General features: G+C 50.9%; 6 protein-coding genes across 6 annotated transcripts; 2 read left to right on the forward strand and 4 right to left on the reverse strand.

Annotated features, from left to right (window-relative positions):
• Nucleotides 1-897: 897 nt before the first annotated feature.
• Nucleotides 898-2,721, reverse strand: BO72DRAFT_391625 (MFS general substrate transporter; the record flags this gene model as incomplete). Its single annotated transcript, XM_040941862.1, has 5 exons — nt 898-1,448; nt 1,510-1,956; nt 2,023-2,091; nt 2,144-2,384; nt 2,461-2,721. 5 exons carry the CDS (start codon nt 2,719-2,721, stop codon nt 898-900), a joined length of 1,569 nt encoding a protein of 522 aa, XP_040795613.1.
• A 4,059-nt stretch (nt 2,722-6,780) lies between these two features.
• On the reverse strand, nt 6,781-8,698 carry BO72DRAFT_453554 (succinate--CoA ligase (GDP-forming) subunit alpha). The gene is made up of 7 exons (XM_040946010.1): nt 8,343-8,698; nt 8,238-8,266; nt 8,010-8,136; nt 7,890-7,952; nt 7,810-7,835; nt 7,656-7,738; nt 6,781-7,588 (listed from the first exon to the last, which is right to left on the reverse strand). Exons 1-7 carry the CDS (start codon nt 8,510-8,512, stop codon nt 7,088-7,090), a joined length of 999 nt encoding a protein of 332 aa, XP_040795614.1. The 5' UTR covers nt 8,513-8,698; the 3' UTR covers nt 6,781-7,087.
• Nucleotides 8,699-8,705: 7 nt separating this feature from the next.
• On the forward strand, nt 8,706-11,264 carry BO72DRAFT_313345 (Elongator subunit ELP3). The gene is made up of 2 exons (XM_040940527.1): nt 8,706-9,398; nt 9,460-11,264. The coding sequence occupies exons 1-2, from the start codon at nt 9,095-9,097 to the stop codon at nt 10,887-10,889; spliced, it is 1,734 nt and encodes a 577-aa protein (XP_040795615.1). The 5' UTR covers nt 8,706-9,094; the 3' UTR covers nt 10,890-11,264.
• A 576-nt stretch (nt 11,265-11,840) lies between these two features.
• On the reverse strand, nt 11,841-12,730 carry BO72DRAFT_453556 (uncharacterized protein; the record flags this gene model as incomplete). The annotated part of the gene is made up of 4 exons (XM_040946011.1): nt 12,375-12,730; nt 12,250-12,307; nt 12,060-12,152; nt 11,841-11,962 (listed from the first exon to the last, which is right to left on the reverse strand). Coding segments are annotated over exons 1-4 (241 nt in total), but the record flags the coding sequence as incomplete, so codon positions are not given.
• A 164-nt stretch (nt 12,731-12,894) lies between these two features.
• On the reverse strand, nt 12,895-14,147 carry BO72DRAFT_453557 (1-(5-phosphoribosyl)-5- ((5-phosphoribosylamino)methylideneamino)imidazole-4-carboxamide isomerase HIS6). The gene is made up of 3 exons (XM_040946012.1): nt 13,803-14,147; nt 13,451-13,637; nt 12,895-13,292 (listed from the first exon to the last, which is right to left on the reverse strand). Exons 1-3 carry the CDS (start codon nt 14,100-14,102, stop codon nt 13,009-13,011), a joined length of 771 nt encoding a protein of 256 aa, XP_040795617.1. The 5' UTR covers nt 14,103-14,147; the 3' UTR covers nt 12,895-13,008.
• A 203-nt stretch (nt 14,148-14,350) lies between these two features.
• On the forward strand, nt 14,351-15,302 carry BO72DRAFT_391648 (uncharacterized protein; the record flags this gene model as incomplete). The annotated part of the gene is made up of 2 exons (XM_040941864.1): nt 14,351-14,689; nt 14,742-15,302. The coding sequence occupies 2 exons, from the start codon at nt 14,351-14,353 to the stop codon at nt 15,300-15,302; spliced, it is 900 nt and encodes a 299-aa protein (XP_040795618.1).
• Between the last annotated feature and the right edge of the window lie 1,573 nt (nt 15,303-16,875).

A 16,875-nucleotide genomic window follows, 5' to 3' on the forward strand; every position in this document is an offset into this window, starting at 1 on the left:
AAGAGGCAGCGGGTTGTATAGCTTGTCGTCGTCAAGGCATTCAGAGGTTTGTCGTTGAGCTGCAGCAGACTGGCTATGGAAGGCTCATAGCGGCCGCGTTTGCAGGGTCGAAGTGGGCGAAGGTCGAAGGAGGAATAAACAGAGAAATCCGTCTCTCAAGCAACGAGGCGGCGGTTGTTTGGGTCCCCGTCACGTGCTCCCATGCGGCTTAGCTAAGATGCATTCTTCGCAGCCAAACAAAAACATCCCTGCAGAATGCAATCAATCTTGGCTAGTCCTTGCGTCCGTTAAGATTAAAGGAGCTATTCAGAGCACTCTGGACTGACCATATATGTATGTATTTTGACCAGTTCTTTTTCTTCTGCACTATACAGAGTAGTTGCACTTAAGTAGTATGTTGCACATACATGAAGATACTAGGTAGTATTGTTGTTGTAGAAGATGCAACTCTTCCGCCGACCCATGGTTCGTCAGTCCCCATGACTAAGCCCATTAAGTTCTCGGCCCAACTCGATCTGCCACCACCAAAGCTCGCTTATGACCTCATTTCATTCAATGCCATGTTTGGAAATCATCAATAGTTGATACTCAATCAACCCTATGAATTACATGCCCTTCAATCCAGCATTATTCCTGCATCCCCAAGAGACAATCTACGAGGTGGGAAAAAAAGAATCCAAATTCATAGTTAATCTGAATATCCTCACAACCCACGACTCTAAGCATCTATAACCAACGCCGTCCCAAGAACATCTCAGGAGCTATCATCATGTGCCCCAGTGTGGTATAAAAGTCAACACAAAACAATCCTTCAAGCAGCTCCAAACTCCATTGACTGCCCACAAATGCCAAATATCCTTGTCCATTGAAATTCAAACCCGGTAGACTCAAAATAGTCTATTGCATTTGTGCTTTTAGCCTCCGCTCTCGGGCGTGGCGCCAGCCAGGACCCCAGCGGTCTTCAATCCACAGCAATGGAACCATCACCAATGTGATACCCGCGAGCAAAACAAACGTATAGTCTGCCCCCAGCGCTTCCAGAATGGGTTGTACAGCCGCCACACCTGCAGCTCCTATCAAACATCGCATCAGGTTATTCACCGCCGTTGCGCTGGCGCTTGCTCCGGGATACAGATCAATGACCAACGCGCTGTTGATAGTGAAGATCCCCGTCGCACAGAAGGCGATGAAGTATTGCAAGATAATGGGAACAGCAACATGGGTGCGCAGAGACACGCCATAGACCGCTGTAGTCACGATAAAGATGACAGTGATCCACCAAGTGTTTCGCATCCGAGCAACCTCGATGGGAAAGTCCGAGTGTGATTTGAGATTTACTCGAGTGCCCGCTGGATATCCATGCTTCTCGCAATATTCGCGCTCGGTCAAGCGGTGGTTGTAGTCCATAAGATACCCTACCAGGTAAGATCCTGACATACATCCAAATCCTGTTTTATCGACATTAGCAACCTGAAATCCCTGGTGGTGCCTGCTGAGAGCTCAACGTACCGTTGCCCAAAAATGTCAACCCTACTTCAAGAGATGACAGGCCATAGACCTCGCTGAAGAGATCCGTGGTGCTCGAGGTCACCATGCTCCATACAGTATACACTATACTTCCAAAAAATAAGGTGATAAAGACATCCTTTTCGGCCAGGAATTTCAATGGCGCACACACGGTCCGCCAAGTCACCTTCGCCTTTTTTACCCCCGGTTCTGCACCGTCGATAACACCGGGCTGGCTCGTAAAGTGGTATAGAAAAGGCTTGTGGAGGCCATCAAGCTTCACAGTACCATTGCCAGCAATAGGGCGGAGCGTTTCCGGGAGGAGAAGCAGGATTGACACTAGACTCACGCCTCCAAGTATGGTCAGGAACCAGAAGATAGATCTATACCCAAGGTACCGGGTCAACAGGCCACCAAACACCGGGCCAATGCCCTGTCCAAGCATGCGGACTACCATTCTTGTCAGCTTCCATGCTACCAGAATTCTTCTGGTTGTGCAGAGCCAAATTCACTTACCCCCGCCGAAGATGCCCACCAAGCTACCCCTTTCCGCGGAAGTGGTGATGTCGCCAATAACTCCAGCTCCTGCATAGGCGTTAGAAGTGCTGCAGCAGTGAATTCGAAATGACAATCTTACCAATCGAAATGGTAGCCGCACTACCAGCTGCCTGCAGAGCGCGAAATGCCATGAGCTCGCCATAGTTCTTGGACTCGGCAAGTGCGATGTTTGCTACTAAGTAGACAACAAAGGTACCAATGAACACAGGGCGTCTTCCTAAAGCATCTGAGAGAGAACCCCAAAAGGTCGGCGCGAGGCCTTGGACAATCATGTATATTGTGATAGTGAGAGTCGCCAGCGTCATGCTGACGTTGAGTGACTGTTCCACGTTCAGTAAACATGTCTGGATCTCTGAAGGGTTCGAGCACTGCATGGCTTATGCTCTGGATACACACCTTCGATACATCGTCCAAAGCAGGAAAGTAAATATTGGAGGACAACGGTGAAAAGATGGCAGCCATCGAGACGATGCATACCATCTGCAACTTGCGGGATCGAGTGAAAATATGGTGTGGTGAAGGCTCAGATGATTGACCCTCGAATGTGGATGGATCTTGCGAGATCGAACCCTTCTCCGAGTCTTGATCCGTTGAGGAAGCCACCGAGGAAAGTTGTGGCTCTGGGACCTTTGCGGTCTCTTCTCTCGATGGTGACATGTTTATGGCTTGATTGCAGGTCCAGCCCTGAAGCAACTTGCTAAACAATAGTATCCAATTCAAAGAGGATGGACAAGGAGAGTGTTTCTGCAGACGGACCATGTGCGAGGCCAGTGCACTATATGTCCCGGAGTTTCCCATGTCATTGATGCCACGGACAAAACACGCTCGGACTCCGACAGAAGAAAGGACTAGGCATCTCCACTGCGGAGCATGGTTGATGGATGAGGTCAATCCGAGGACCTTCCTAGATGGGAGTCAAGTGGGTAACACATAGAAGCCTTATCGCATGCACGAGGGCCCGAGTTGGAGGGACCTTCGTCTCCGACCAGTCTCACTTGGCACCCAGCAGGCTAGGTCACATTGGGGCAGATCCGAGCCATTGGGCAGCCGCTGAAAGTGGGAGATATGAAGTGGGAACAACAAGGGTCTGGAAGAGACAAGACGGGGCTGATGTGACGACGAGTGGTCAGGAATATGAGCTCTGCAAGCCATTGAGAGCTGCCGAGACCGTTGACTAGCGCTCGAAGCTGGGAGCTGACGAATGCAATCCACCTGCAACATAGGATTGGTGTGTTTCAGGGACCCGGCGCATCTGTCATGTATCGCAGAATCTAGAAAGAGCGGAGCAAGTGTTCAGGAATCTGGACGGTCTATTGAGAGACGGCGGCATCACTGCCAGCGGGTCCTTGTGGCAACGGACGATCATAACCGGCGAAACTGTTGACCAACGGAGCCGGAGTCTTTCACGTGCGTGTTCAAGACCGGAATTTCTTCGAGGCGTGGTTGTCATCTGAGATACCCTTGAGCCTCTCATCAGATTTGCCTGTCGATAGAAGATTCCGACTGGCACTTTGCTGGGACAAACATCTGATCATTTTCAAACGTGTTCCAGTATGTTATTCATGTCCATTCAGTGCCGGAAGGATTGGGCATGGACGAAGATTTACAGGAGAGACCATTATGGCCATTGATAGGCATGATCCTCATTCTTAGGATTTGCATGGATCTCGGGGATCTACATCGGCACCCTTCGCACTCAGGGTGGATGGGGGACCGGGGGGGGCTAGAGTCCGGCCAACCCGAAAACCGGTGCCCACTGCCTCCGAGTTGCTGCCTTAACCTTGACATGATGGCCGGTCCCGCATGCTAAAGTGTTAGACTAGAAGATCTGAGTTCCATGCAGCTTCGCCCGCCGCGGAGTTTGGAATTCTGCTTTGGTGGATTTTCAGCGGCAATCACGGCCTGGATGGAGCCTAATGCGTAGGCTCTCCCTTAAGCTTAATTATGTGACCCGAAAAGGGGGGGGTTTTCAACAAGATGATAAAAGCAATTCTCTGGTCTTCAACAGTGAGGCCATACTGAAGATAAAGATCTACAGCATAGTGCGGATGGACAGGGCCAACTGCGGCGTATGCAATAATAGCCCGTGATGACGAGGACTCTTGAGCATCGGCAAATCACTGAATGTGCGCAATCATCTATTTGGGGGGGGGGCGGAGGGGCACCGGACAGCAGAGCAGGGTAGAGACAGATCACAAATAGTAGATTGCTCGATTCGGTCAATTGCGGAGCACGATGATGATGCTGATGCTCTTTTCCCAAGGAGGAAACTCGTCTCGGCCGTCATTAGATGAGGGTTCATAAGCACTGGCATGTTTCTGTTGGCCTGGAATCGGTATCACATTGCTCAGAAATTGGGGGATGTAAAACGACCTGGGCTAAATATAGTAAGATAGCTGCGGCCTATGTGTCAAAGATCAGTTAAGTTTCTGGAGAGAATCAAGAAGGCCAAGCGATAAGAGTCGATGGATGGATGTGATTGCAGTGACGGTAGAAAGTCGGAGAATCGAACTACTGTACGGAGTACTCGAAGTCCTATCACGGATTCCGCCATGTCAATCTTGGCGAACAAGACTCGGGGGCCAGAACAAGGGGGCCTAAGGGGGCGAGGAGAAGAGAAAAAGAGAAAAAGAGAAAAAGAAGGAGAAGAAACAAAGAAATCAGGGATAAACGGAGGGAAGGGAGGATTGATAGACGGTGTGATCCTCGGGACTAATTGGGTTCTGAGATGACTAGTTCAAGAGATTAACGAGGTTAACTTTGAGAAGTGGAGCTTAGGAGGGATGGATCAATGGGCGCAGTGGCGCAGATCGACACCGCCCGCGCCAAGCCCCGGTTGGCTTGCCGCGATTGAGCCTGACTTTTCGAGTCGGTCCACTACTAACTACATGCAGTACATATTGCACAGTACATATTGCACTCGGCATATCATAAAGAATCACACAGCTACAAGTACCCAACAGATATGTATATTCTTGAATGGACTAGCAGAAGACTCGACTTCACCTTTGTTATAGCATATATCTACAGAGGGTAGGTAGATATAAATACTCATGACAGTGCACACCACATACATTGGGGACCTGCAGCACTTGCTCACCGTCACGCTACTCACTGACACGGCCACATCGCATGGCAATCAGCGATAGGGTCTTATCGCAAACCACATCACAATCATCCTTGGCAACAAACGACCTCTATCTCTACAGCTATGACAAGACAATAGTGTCTCAGTCCCAAGCCTGAGACCTGCAAGCCACATGGATTGGTAGTGACTTGGAACTGTGGCCCACTTCATCAAAACAATTGCAACCCAATCAAGCTGGAAAAGAGATGTTGCATGGGTTAGGCCATACAGTAACTCTCATACACTCAAGGGGTGTGCCGCTAGTTAACCTACTGTGAATGGCCCCTCAGCCATTGAGCTTACTATCCTGCCCCATTTAACTAACCTAGTCGGCCTGTTTGTCAACACCACAGCATAGTTTACTTTCATTATGTTTTATTATAAGATTGATACCACATGACACTGGTGCTTTCTCAAAGGACCCTGGTCACTATTTGTCCCTATGTGAAAAAGTCATCACTCGTTCTTATCCCCTTCAAGTGAAACCCGACATCTCAATGGACATCGTTGGAGGTATATGTCGTTATCGGCGGCTACAGCTACCAATAAACCAAATTGATATAGTGTGTGCATTTTGCATCCCATGTGCCCCTGTCACATCCCTGCTGGCTCGGGAATTGATTGATGGGACGGAGTACTTACTCCGTACCAAGCCAGTGCATTATCTCCAACTCGCCTACCACGCCAGGTCTTGGCTGCAGCTGCAGGGAATTCGGTTGAAGAGAGGGGCAAATGCAATTCAATCAATCAATTTAGTCTAAGCCTCCCTACCCCTCCCTCATTCCGTTCCTTGTCTGTCTGCCTTTACCTACAGTGCAAGTGGAAAAAAAAGCCGTATACGGAGTAGTCATTGGTTATTGATCTATCGCACTACAGGGTCTGACCGGGACCTAAGGCTCCGCTGCCAAGTTCAGACTGTGCTCTTGTTTTGAACAATATCATCATAAGGACCCTGGTAGACAGTGTCCATACTCTACCTATGTGCTCAGGAACTGGAACTAATTGATAGTTCTAGCCTTTTTACGTGCACAGGTGATGAGAGAGCAAGTAATGCCCGAGTCACGATCGACACCGTCGCAAGAAGTCAGTACAGGAAGTGTTTCTGTTTGGTAGAGACCCTTTTTCTTCCACACCCCATTACATCAACCCGTCCGCTGCGTGTCAGCACTTTCTTCTCTTCTCTTCTCTTTTTTTTTTTTTACCTAAGCAGACAATTTTTTTCAGCCACGAGAATGGCTCCTGCATTAGTACTTGATTTGGTGGATCTACTCGGAGTTGTTTGGACATCGGACGTCATGCTCGGGAAGCCGAGAAGCGAGCTTCCGAGCATCGACCGTGACCAAACGGCTTTCGGGTCCTTGTGAGGATCGCTGCTGTTGTAGTCCTAGTAATGGAGATGGAAAGTGACATTCCTCTTGTCTAGGAAAAGTCAAAGAGGTTAGTCATCTTGCGTGTGGCCAGGCTAATCTACACCAGAGAGACGAGGGTCTGTGGACACTGGAGGATCTGTACTCCGTACCGCGGCAGAGACGAGGGTCATCGATGCTCATTTAACGGTGGTGCCTACAAGAATTCTCCCGCACGTGGGCCCGTGAATAATAAATCAAATTTACATACCAGACCTAATTACTGCCTTGCATCTTCTAAACAAAGGAAATATATCGACGAGGGGGATAAGAGATCAGATAGAAAATACAGGACGGCCACCATGGCTCGGGCAAATAAGGAGAAAAGGTCGTCTAAATGATAAATGGAAAGGATGAGCAGAAGTACGACATCCTTCACATGTCTGCCTGATTGATAAAGAAGAAAAATCGCTCATACCAACCAAAAACAAACGCTGCAGGATTATGTCATATCTCCGCCGGGTGCAAAAGTGATTGATGATCACTTAATCTAGACCAGGTCCCTCTTGACGAATTCGGCCAACAGGGCCTTGCCAAGAGCAGCGGGACTTCTCTCGACGATGACACCAGCCTTCTCCAGAGCAGAGATCTTCGAGTCGGCACCACCCTTGCCGCCGCTGACGATGGCACCGGCGTGACCCATACGGCGGCCCGGGGGAGCACTGATACCAGCAATGAAACCAACAGCAGGCTTGTTGTACTTGTTGTTGGCCTTGAGGAACTCGGCGGCGTCCTCCTCAGCGCTACCACCGATCTCACCGATCATGATGATACCATCAGTCTCGGGGTCCTCGAGGAAGATCTTCAAGCAGTCGATGAAGTTGGTTCCGGAGAAGGGGTCACCACCGATACCGACAACCAGAGACTGACCCAGACCGGCCTGGGTGGTCTGGTTGACGGCCTCGTAGGTCAGGGTACCGGAACGAGAGACGATACCGACACGGCCACGCTTGTGGATGAATCCGGGCATGATACCAATCTTGCATTGACCCTAGCGCATCAAATAACACCAGATGTTATTGCCAGGGATCACTAGTGGCTTTGGCTTGGGTACTTACGGGAGCAATGATACCAGGGCAGTTAGGACCCACAAGACGGGTCTTGTTCTGCGTCTTCAGGATGTCCGTGATACGGACCATGTCTGAGCACTCGTTTATCAGTCTTCCGACCCGAACAGGCATCTAAAGCGCTCGCTTATCTAAGAGAACATACCGTGCTGAGGGATACCCTCGGTGATACTATATCAAGATCAGCGGCCAACCCACTTTCCGAAAGTTCAACAAGGTACGTACCAGACAGCCAGAGGGATTTCGGCCTCGATGGCCTCCTCGATACCCTTGGCAGCCAATGGAGGACTGCGATCATTAGCACCTCGCATGTGCATGTTCAATCCACCAACACCGGGTCCTTACGGAACGAAAAGCGCAGTAGCAGTGGCGCCAGTCTCCTTCACAGCCTCGCTCACGTTGGCGAAAACGGGTCTGTCGAGGTGCAGGGATCCGGCCTTCTTAGGGTTGGTTCCACCAACGACCTTGGTGCCTGGCAGTTGTGAGTTTCGCATACGTGACCATTTAGAGGCTTCTTTTCCGCTTGGCGCCTGCGCAGATGGGGGTAAAGGGAGGGATTGGAAAGATTAATACCGTAGGCGATGGCTTGCTCGGCATGGAAACTGCACCCGGACGGGAAAAAAGCAACGTCAGCGATATATCCTTGACAACCTTTCCAAAATGGAACAAAATACGTACGTTCCCTGCTTTCCAGTGAAACCTTGGAAGATCACCTTCGTCTCCGAGTTGATGCGAAGGTTGTTAACGGTCTCAGAGTAGATGGGGCTAGCTGAAGCTGCGTATCCCCGGCGCTGCGTGGCAGCAGCATTGCGAAGAGCAGAAGCGGTGTTACGGCGGAAGGCCTGCATTTTGGCTGGGAGAAAGAAAAAGGAACCGGGGAAGGAGAAAAGAGAGGAGAGGGGACGGAGATAAAGACGCACTCGAAAAGGTATGAGTGGTTTTAGGAGAGGGGGAGGGAGAGTTTGAATTAGGAGGGTATACAGGAGCAGAGGGAAGAGGCCGGTTCAGAAACGCGATTTGGGAACTTTCGGGACAAAGCTTTAAGCGGATCCGAATTGTCACGGGCGGTCGGTCGGTTTTCTCCCTCACTCACTTTACATTCATTACTTAGTACGGAGACTCAACCAACCAACCTGTGGCACCCTCGGTCCTCCCGCTTTTTTTTCCCTTTCCCTTCCACGCTTGCCGCGTGCCATACCCGGGTCACAAGTCACCACTCACCTCTTTTCCAGTTGTTATTCCAATCCAACCATTATAATAGTCGCTCACTCATTAAATTGTACTTTTGATTGAACCCGAGCGAACGGCCATCACGGGCGCAAGTGTTACCGCGCATCTGCCTCTCTGGTCGCTTCTAATTCGAAAATAACTTCCGCAACCTCATTTGGCGACCGTCGACCGTCGACCGTCGCCCGCATCTCTAACCCACGATGGCGACCGTCACTATGACTATGCCGCCACCATCCTCGAAGCCCAAGAAAAATGCCAAACTTCCCTCGGAGAATGAACGGTTCATGCGAGCTTGTTCTGATATTGCGAATGCTCTAATTCAGGACCATGAATCGCAGAGTGATCCCACGAAGCCCCGCAAAGATATCAACCTCAACAAGCTGCGGGGTCAAATCGCCAAAAAGCATGCCTTGTCCACTCAACCCCCTCTGACAGCCATCATCGCGGCAGTTCCCGAGCATTACAAGAAATATATCCTTCCCAAATTGATTGCCAAACCAATCAGTATGTTGTTTCGTGCCTTTATGAGGCATGCCGTCCGCATATACTAAACAGTTGCCGCTAGGAACCTCCTCCGGTATTGCCGTCGTCGCCGTCATGAGCAAACCCCACCGCTGTCCCCATATCGCATACACGGGAAACATTTGTGTCTATTGCCCCGGTGGCCCCGACTCCGATTTCGAGTATTCCACACAGTCCTACACTGGCTACGAGCCCACCTCGATGCGCGCTATCCGTGCCCGCTATGATCCTTTCGAACAGGCTCGAGGGCGTGTTGACCAGATCAAGTCCCTCGGCCACAGCGTTGATAAGGTGGAATATATCATCATGGGTGGAACGTTCATGTCTCTTCCGGAAGACTACAGAGAATCTTTTGTGGCCCAGCTGCATAATGCTCTGAGTGGCTATCAAACAGACAACGTCGACGAAGCGGTGCAGGCCGGTGAGATGAGTAACATCAAGTGCGTCGGTATCACCATCGAGACCCGTCCGGACTACTGTCTCGACACCCATCTGAGCAGTATGTTGCGCTATGGCTGCACGCGACTGGAGATTGGAGTCCAGAGTTTGTACGAGGATGTTGCCCGGGACACGAACAGAGGCCATACTGTCGCTGCGGTGGCGGAAACTTTCAAGCTCGCAAAGGATGCTGGCTTCAAGGTAGTCAGCCATATGATGCCCGATCTGCCCAATGTGGGCATGGAGCGCGATCTCTTCCAGTTCCAGGAATACTTTGAAAACCCAGCTTTCCGGACCGACGGTCTGAAGCTCTACCCCACCCTTGTCATTCGTGGAACCGGTCTCTACGAGCTATGGAGAACTGGTCGGTACAAGAACTACACCCCGAACGCGCTGATCGACCTCGTCGCCCGTATTCTTGCTCTGGTGCCCCCGTGGACTCGTATCTACCGTGTCCAGCGCGACATCCCCATGCCGCTCGTCACTTCCGGTGTCGAGAACGGCAACCTGCGTGAGCTCGCCTTGGCCCGTATGAAGGACTTCGGAACGACTTGTCGCGATGTCCGGACCCGAGAGGTGGGTATCAATGAGGTCAAGAACAAGATTCGACCTTCGCAAGTGGAGCTGGTTCGTCGGGACTACTACGCCAATGGGGGCTGGGAGACCTTCCTGGCCTACGAGGACCCCAAGCAAGACATCCTGATCGGACTTCTGCGCCTCCGCAAGTGCAGCGCCACGCACACCTTCCGCCCCGAATTCACCGGCCAACAGACAAGTATTGTCCGAGAGCTGCACGTCTACGGCTCGGCTGTCCCCCTCCACGGCCGTGATCCCCGCAAGTTCCAGCACCGTGGATTCGGCACCTTGCTCATGGAGGAGGCTGAGCGGATCGCCCGTGAGGAGCATGGCAGTCAAAAGATCAGTGTCATCTCCGGAGTCGGTGTCCGCAGCTATTACGCTCGTCTGGGTTACTCACTGGATGGCCCGTACATGTCCAAGACGCTGGACCCCATTGAAGATGAGGAGTTCTTCTGATGTTTCCACGGGTGATATCGCTGATGTTTTCATGATCCCATAATGCCTCTATTCAGAAAGAATTCCCGAGGTCTGTATTATCTCTCCAAAAGTGCTTGTTTTATCTGGGCCATGGGTTGGTCCGCGCATCGGGGCGTTCCAAGGAGTGTTGTTCGAAACGAAAAGCGATCTACGGCGGCTGTGTTTTTTCTTCCCTTATACACCTTACATATTTTTGGCTAGGTTTTAAGAGCGACGTGAACGGCCTACTTGTTTACAGGGGTGCCAATGACCTAAAGAATGCGTTGTTGTATCTAATCAGAAAAGAAAGAGGCGGGTATGGAATCTATACTTCTACAACACTAACGCATAAGCGGTGGTTTATAAAGGACTTGTCCAATCGCTGGTTGGATAGGATGCTGGGGAGATCCATAAACAGGGGCAGAAGTAAGTAACCAACACGAAAGAAGCAACGCGCGCTCTTTCACAGGACTAAACGTACGTACTATATACAGACATACCATACACCATCTTCATGGGTCTATGAAGAATAAACAAGCGAACAAAATCACCAAAAAATAGAGTGAAAAGAGGATCCGGCACTTCGCTCAAGGAAGAAGCAGATAGCGGCGGATCTGGTGCCCTTCTCCTGCCGCCGAGGACCAGAAGCAAAGCAAGTCAAATCGCCTACTGTGCCTGTAAAGCAAGGCAGCTCGTGATTCAATCTTCTACCCCCCTCCCCGCGAGAGGCAGATGCCACACAGCCACGCAACTTCTTTGTGGAAGGGGGGCGAACGATGCAGCAGCCAGCGCCTAGATCAGAAAGAACCATGATCCTCCCCCCGGGGATCCGAACCCGACAAAGCAAGCCCACACGCAGTTGTAAACGACGTTCATTTCGAGATAGGGATATAAAAACAAAAACACGGTAGTATAGGGCGGGAATAAGGTTTGCGGAAGACACATAAGAGCAGGGGGTTTTTTTTCCTTGGAACCACCGGCCGGGTGTAGTGGATTTAGCTCAAAGAGATGGCGCCGCCCCTGCGGCTTCTCGTGTGCAGGTAGGCCTGGAAGGCGCAGAATACGAAGAATGCCTGTAGGAAGAGAGAAAGGACCGTACGTTAGCATCTGTCATGACGGATTCTCTGTTGCCTGGGTGGGATCATGGATGCGGGTGGGAACGGAACGTACGACGTATACAAGGACAGCGGTGTAGATGGAGGCAGCGACTGCGGCGCCATTCTCGGGTTCTTCTTCACCGCCGGTGAAGCTGTGGTGTTCTCTCTGTTTGTGTCAGGGGGTTAGTCATGGCGGTTTGTTTGAGCGGGGGTGTGAAGCGGCTGGAGTCTCGTGGGAGGAAGTGGTGATAAAGGTGCCATACTTGGAATAGCGATCCGAGGACTGAGAGAATGACGATGGCGAAGAGAGATATGACCACGCTGGAGAGATTCGGTCAGTTATCTCGAATGGTACATTGGAGGTGATGTTTGAGAGGTCTGAATTTACCAGGACCAAGCGTTCATCAAAGATACGACGGGCTTCATCTTGTTGGCTGAAGAGGGGGCGATAGCGTTCGAAGGCTGACAATACGGAAGGCAGAAGGGAGGGTGGAGCGGGCCGGTCAAGCTGTATAAAGATAGGCGGAAGGTAGATATACTCTTGTATTGTGTGGAAGCTAATTTTAAAACAAGCAAGACGCAGACAGATGAAGGGAGTGAGTTGAAATTGACCCAGGGCTGAGATTCAGTTGGAGAAGCTGTGATGTCGACTAGGAACTCGGCGGTGCCGGTGCGGTGCTGGTGCGGTCACCGCTAAGCCGCTTTCGGCACTGACGGTCTTTCCGGCTGTCTCGACCTGCGACGGATGGCCGCGTCATTCCACCAAGGAAGTGGGATGTAGACGAAGGTATATATATACCTAGTATTGTATATATGTCTGCTGGTGGTAAACTACCACGGTCCGTTGAAGATAACAATATTCTTTGTGAATATTCCAGCTTGGAGTAACTATTAATGGTAAAATGATATGTTGCTTAGTAGTATATATTTTTGCAGCCGAGCCGCCTAAAGTGCGTGTATGTACATGTGCTCCGACGGAATCGATTGTCCTTGATCTGGGAGGTGTTTCCCTGGATGCCCACTCAATGCGACTTGTTCCATTCCATACATTCATCGAACGTTACCCCAGAGCCCCCAAAGATGTCCAAAGCACTTCCAATGGTCAAATCAACTCTCCCCTGACTGCTGGCATGAACCATTTCCAAATCCTGCCAACTGCGAGCGCCACCGGCATAGGTGACGGGAATTGTGCACCACTGGGCTAATTTGGCGATGAGCTCTTCATCAACACCCTGCTGCAGCCCCTCTACGTCAGCGGCATGGATGAGAAACTCGGAGCAGTAAGGTTCCAGCAATGAGATCGACTCTGCTTCAGTTAGTCTTACAGCCTGGCTCAGACAGAAGCAAAACGGTAGCCCAGGGACTGCAATCGCCAGGCATATTCCACACCTCTCCGCTCCTGCATCTTGAGACACGAGCAAGGATGGGCGAGAGAGCTAATGGAATTCATGGGCAGGAACTTGCCTTGGTTGATCTCCATCTCGGTAATGGTCTGCCAGCGGTTCATGGCTACAAACCAAGTGTTGTCCTTCCTACGGCAACTCAAATCCAAGACCAGCTTTGATCGATCGCCTCCAAGGGCAGAAAGAACGGATTCAAGCCGTTCCTTCGAGAACTTGCCCTCTGGAAAGAGGAATGATGTAATGATCACCTGCGAGAACGGGTCAGTCATGACAAGGCTGCACGTTGCTGGTACCAGAGACAGTGAGATCCAGACGCAAAAACATGGAGTAAGATCAATCCAATCAAATACCTGCAGCTGAGCTGCAGACTGGATTTACGCTGTGAGACAGCAAGCGCAGGCATAAAGGCTCACCTTCTCGGCACCCTGGTCAATCCAGTACTGAGCGTTCTTATCGGTGATCCCTCCAGCCACTTGCAATCCGTTAGGCCAGGCTCGAAGTGCCTCATGCGCTGCCTCATCGTTGCCTGGGCCCAGCATCACGACATGCCCGCCGCGCAAATCGTGCTTCCGATATAACTCGGCGTAATGACCGGCGGGGAGCTTGGAGACATAATTCGTCTTCAGATCGGCAGCAACATTGCTTAGGGTTCCGCCCACAATCTGCTTGACTTGCCCCGAATGGAGATCGATACAAGGGCGAAATTTGGTCATTTTGAGTTCAAGGATTTGTTCGACGCCTTCTTGGAAATGTCGCGGCGCGCTACGAACTCGATTATAATCGGTGAAATCCAACGAGGGGTCGGACCTATCTTATCGCACGTGACATCATGCGATAACGGCTGACATAAGCACGTTTGCGGCTAGTCTTCTCAATCGCATAGGCCTTTTTTTTTTCTCTTGACTTTTCTATGCTCTAATTTTTGGGTTCCCAACGCACACTCATACAAGGATCGATAAAGATGATTGGGAAACGGAAGAGGGGCACGGCCGTTGTGTCGAGAGCTACAACTTCAGATGACGAGGCCACGCCGCAGACAACCACCGAGTCCTCCCAGGACATTTTCCGCAAATTCTTCGAAGCTCAATTCCAACCGTTGGATGTACCTGGAGGTCAGGTATCCCGCCGTGATGATTCAGAAGACGAAAGCTACGAGGAAGACTTGGAGGCTTCCGATGCTGAGTCGGATTGGGATGGTATGAGCGGAGACGAAGAGGAACCAGAGGAGGTTGAAGTAATTGAGCATCGGGACGTAAAGTCCCAGGACTCGATGGACAAGAAAGCTCGCAAGGCCTTCATGGTAGGATATACTTGGTGGCCCATTGAAATTGAGTATCCTAACGCTGGTACAGACCGCCAAACCGCCATCCTCAATCTCTGAGCGAACCACGGCCAAAACGCCGAAGAAAGATACCGAGGATGACAACGATGACACCGAAATTGATGCGGACCATCTGAAAAACGATCTCGCACTGCAACGTCTCCTAAAGGAATCCCACCTTCTCGACTCAGCGTCCGATCTTGCTCCAACTGGCAAGAATCGCATCAAGGCTCTTGACTTGCGGATGCAGGAACTAGGATCTAAAGAGTCCTTGTACAAGCAAATGATGCCCTCTTCTCACCGGAGAGGCATCAAAGCCAAGGCCGAGATGAAGGAAAACAAGCGTCGGAAGGAAGCCAGAGAAAATGGAATTATCCTCGAAAAACCGGCACCGAAGTCGAACACCAGCAGCGCCAAACGGCGAGAACGTGGTGTTGGAGGGCCCTCCGTCGGAAAGTTTGCAGGCGGAACTCTGAACCTGAGCAAACATGACGTAGCCGCTATCCAAGCATCAGGCCGGTCAAGCAGCAGAGGCAGAGGCAGGGGCGGTGGCAGAGGCAGAGGCAGAGGCAGAGGCAGAGGACGTCGCTAGTTGTCGATTCTGGCCCATGACACCTGACAACTACGCATGACATGCATCGCGTCCAAATTCCCTTCGAATCTCTTGCACTCAAAACACGCTACCGCTGTGCATAGTGCCTCCGGCTCGGGGCGTACTGTATGCTTGCCTCAGTATCGATTATCGGCGAAGAGAGGGGCTGTAGTTGCTTTCGACCACGCGAGTGGCCTCAAACTGCGGATCTGTTTCACCAGCTCGCCTTGACCCCTATTTGCGAGAACGAACGCCTCCATTGACGGCATGATAGGATGTTTCCAGTTTTCCTGACTCGCGCCAAGTTGGAGGAATGACAGAACCCCCACCGCAACTCCTCTCGTATTGAGTGCACCTGGATGGTGCGGACGTTCAGTTCGCGACGTTGAGTCTACTATCGAACTCCTAACTTGATCGCATAAACCTTATTCTGCCCACACTTGGACCGGGGCTGCGAAGCACGTACCCTTAGCGTGGGAGTGTTCCAGATATGGCGAATTCTCCGAGTCGAGCTAATGTTTGAGAAGGGGGACCCCCAGACCTGAGACAGATCGCTTCGTTTAGCATGTTTGGGGATTCTCAACATGCATGGCGATATAGCGAAAGCCGCTCCCCAGTGGTTGACTCCAGTCAGTCACATAGCGCTAATCTACAAACACTTGAATGAAGCATGATCACGCGTTGACTTTCTTCCTGAAATTCTTATCACGGGTAAAAAGGGTAAAAATAGAACAAGTGCGGGTTAGTAGTCAGTGGTCTAGCAGTTTAGTATAGGAGTAGTTCAAGCAACGCTGCTCTAACGAATTGGAAATTAGTAATATCCAGGTTAGACTTGCATTGGCAGTGTGATGCAATAGTACGAGCCTCGCCAACACAATGTAGAGATGAAGGTTCTCTCCCTCTTGAATTGGGGGTTCTCTTTTGTCTGTTTGTTTGTTGACTCTAGTCGATTTGGCCTATTTCTCTTCTAGCTTAGTTGGGGCATTTTTACCCCTATTTTTTTTTCTCTTTTCTTTGGTTCCTCGGGAGGGGTGGAAACTTCAGACCAGGGCTGAACGGGGAACCGAGGAGAAATCGAACATCCGATGATATGATTGAGTTTCTTTTTTGTTTTTTTGCGGTTCTGTGGTATGACTAGTGGTGACGAGCTGGTTTATGGATAATTGTTCCTGGATTCCCCACCGGAGACAAAGCAGTTCAAGTTCCTTTTCAGTAGTGTTCACCCACTGTGTGCCCACTGCCGGAGAGGGTGGGGGGGGGGTACCTGCATGAAGGACCTGACAATAATAGGTTTAGTGCGTTGGGGAATCGTAGGGGTAATGATGGGAGTGGGAGTGTTTCTTCCCACCGACGCCGTAACCGTGGATGACGGAACGACTAGTCAGGCACAATATGTCTACCAGTCGATTGTGATTTGTTCAAGTCAACGCTCGACTTTTGGGACGACTATGGGGAGGGGTGTTGGATCGGTCTCATTAGTCAGTCACTTAGTATTGAAACTGGAAAGAAGCCCCGGCCATGTGCGAAGTTCCGCAGGAAACAAGAGGAAACAAAAGAGCCGGGAGGAAGGAAA

Source organism: Aspergillus fijiensis (assembly GCF_003184825.1).
Source record: "Aspergillus fijiensis CBS 313.89 unplaced genomic scaffold BO72scaffold_95, whole genome shotgun sequence".
Taxonomy (NCBI): Eukaryota; Fungi; Ascomycota; class Eurotiomycetes; order Eurotiales; family Aspergillaceae; genus Aspergillus; species Aspergillus fijiensis.

Coding starts and splice junctions, on each gene's coding strand:
- BO72DRAFT_453554 (XM_040946010.1), bottom strand. CDS start 8,512: ATGCAGGCCTTCCGCCGTAACACCGCTTCTGCTCTTCGCAATGCTGCT. Junction 8,137..8,237: donor CGAGCAAGCCATCGCCTACG/GTATTAATCTTT, acceptor CACAACTGCCAG/GCACCAAGGTCGTTGGTGGA. Junction 7,836..7,889: donor GAAATCCCTCTGGCTGTCTG/GTACGTACCTTG, acceptor ATCTTGATATAG/TATCACCGAGGGTATCCCTC.
- BO72DRAFT_313345 (XM_040940527.1), top strand. CDS start 9,095: ATGGCGACCGTCACTATGACTATGCCGCCACCATCCTCGAAGCCCAAG. Junction 9,399..9,459: donor ATTGATTGCCAAACCAATCA/GTATGTTGTTTC, acceptor AGTTGCCGCTAG/GAACCTCCTCCGGTATTGCC.
- BO72DRAFT_453557 (XM_040946012.1), bottom strand. CDS start 14,102: ATGACCAAATTTCGCCCTTGTATCGATCTCCATTCGGGGCAAGTCAAG. Junction 13,638..13,802: donor TTGACCAGGGTGCCGAGAAG/GTGAGCCTTTAT, acceptor CCGTTCTCGCAG/GTGATCATTACATCATTCCT. Junction 13,293..13,450: donor CGAGATGGAGATCAACCAAG/GCAAGTTCCTGC, acceptor TAACTGAAGCAG/AGTCGATCTCATTGCTGGAA.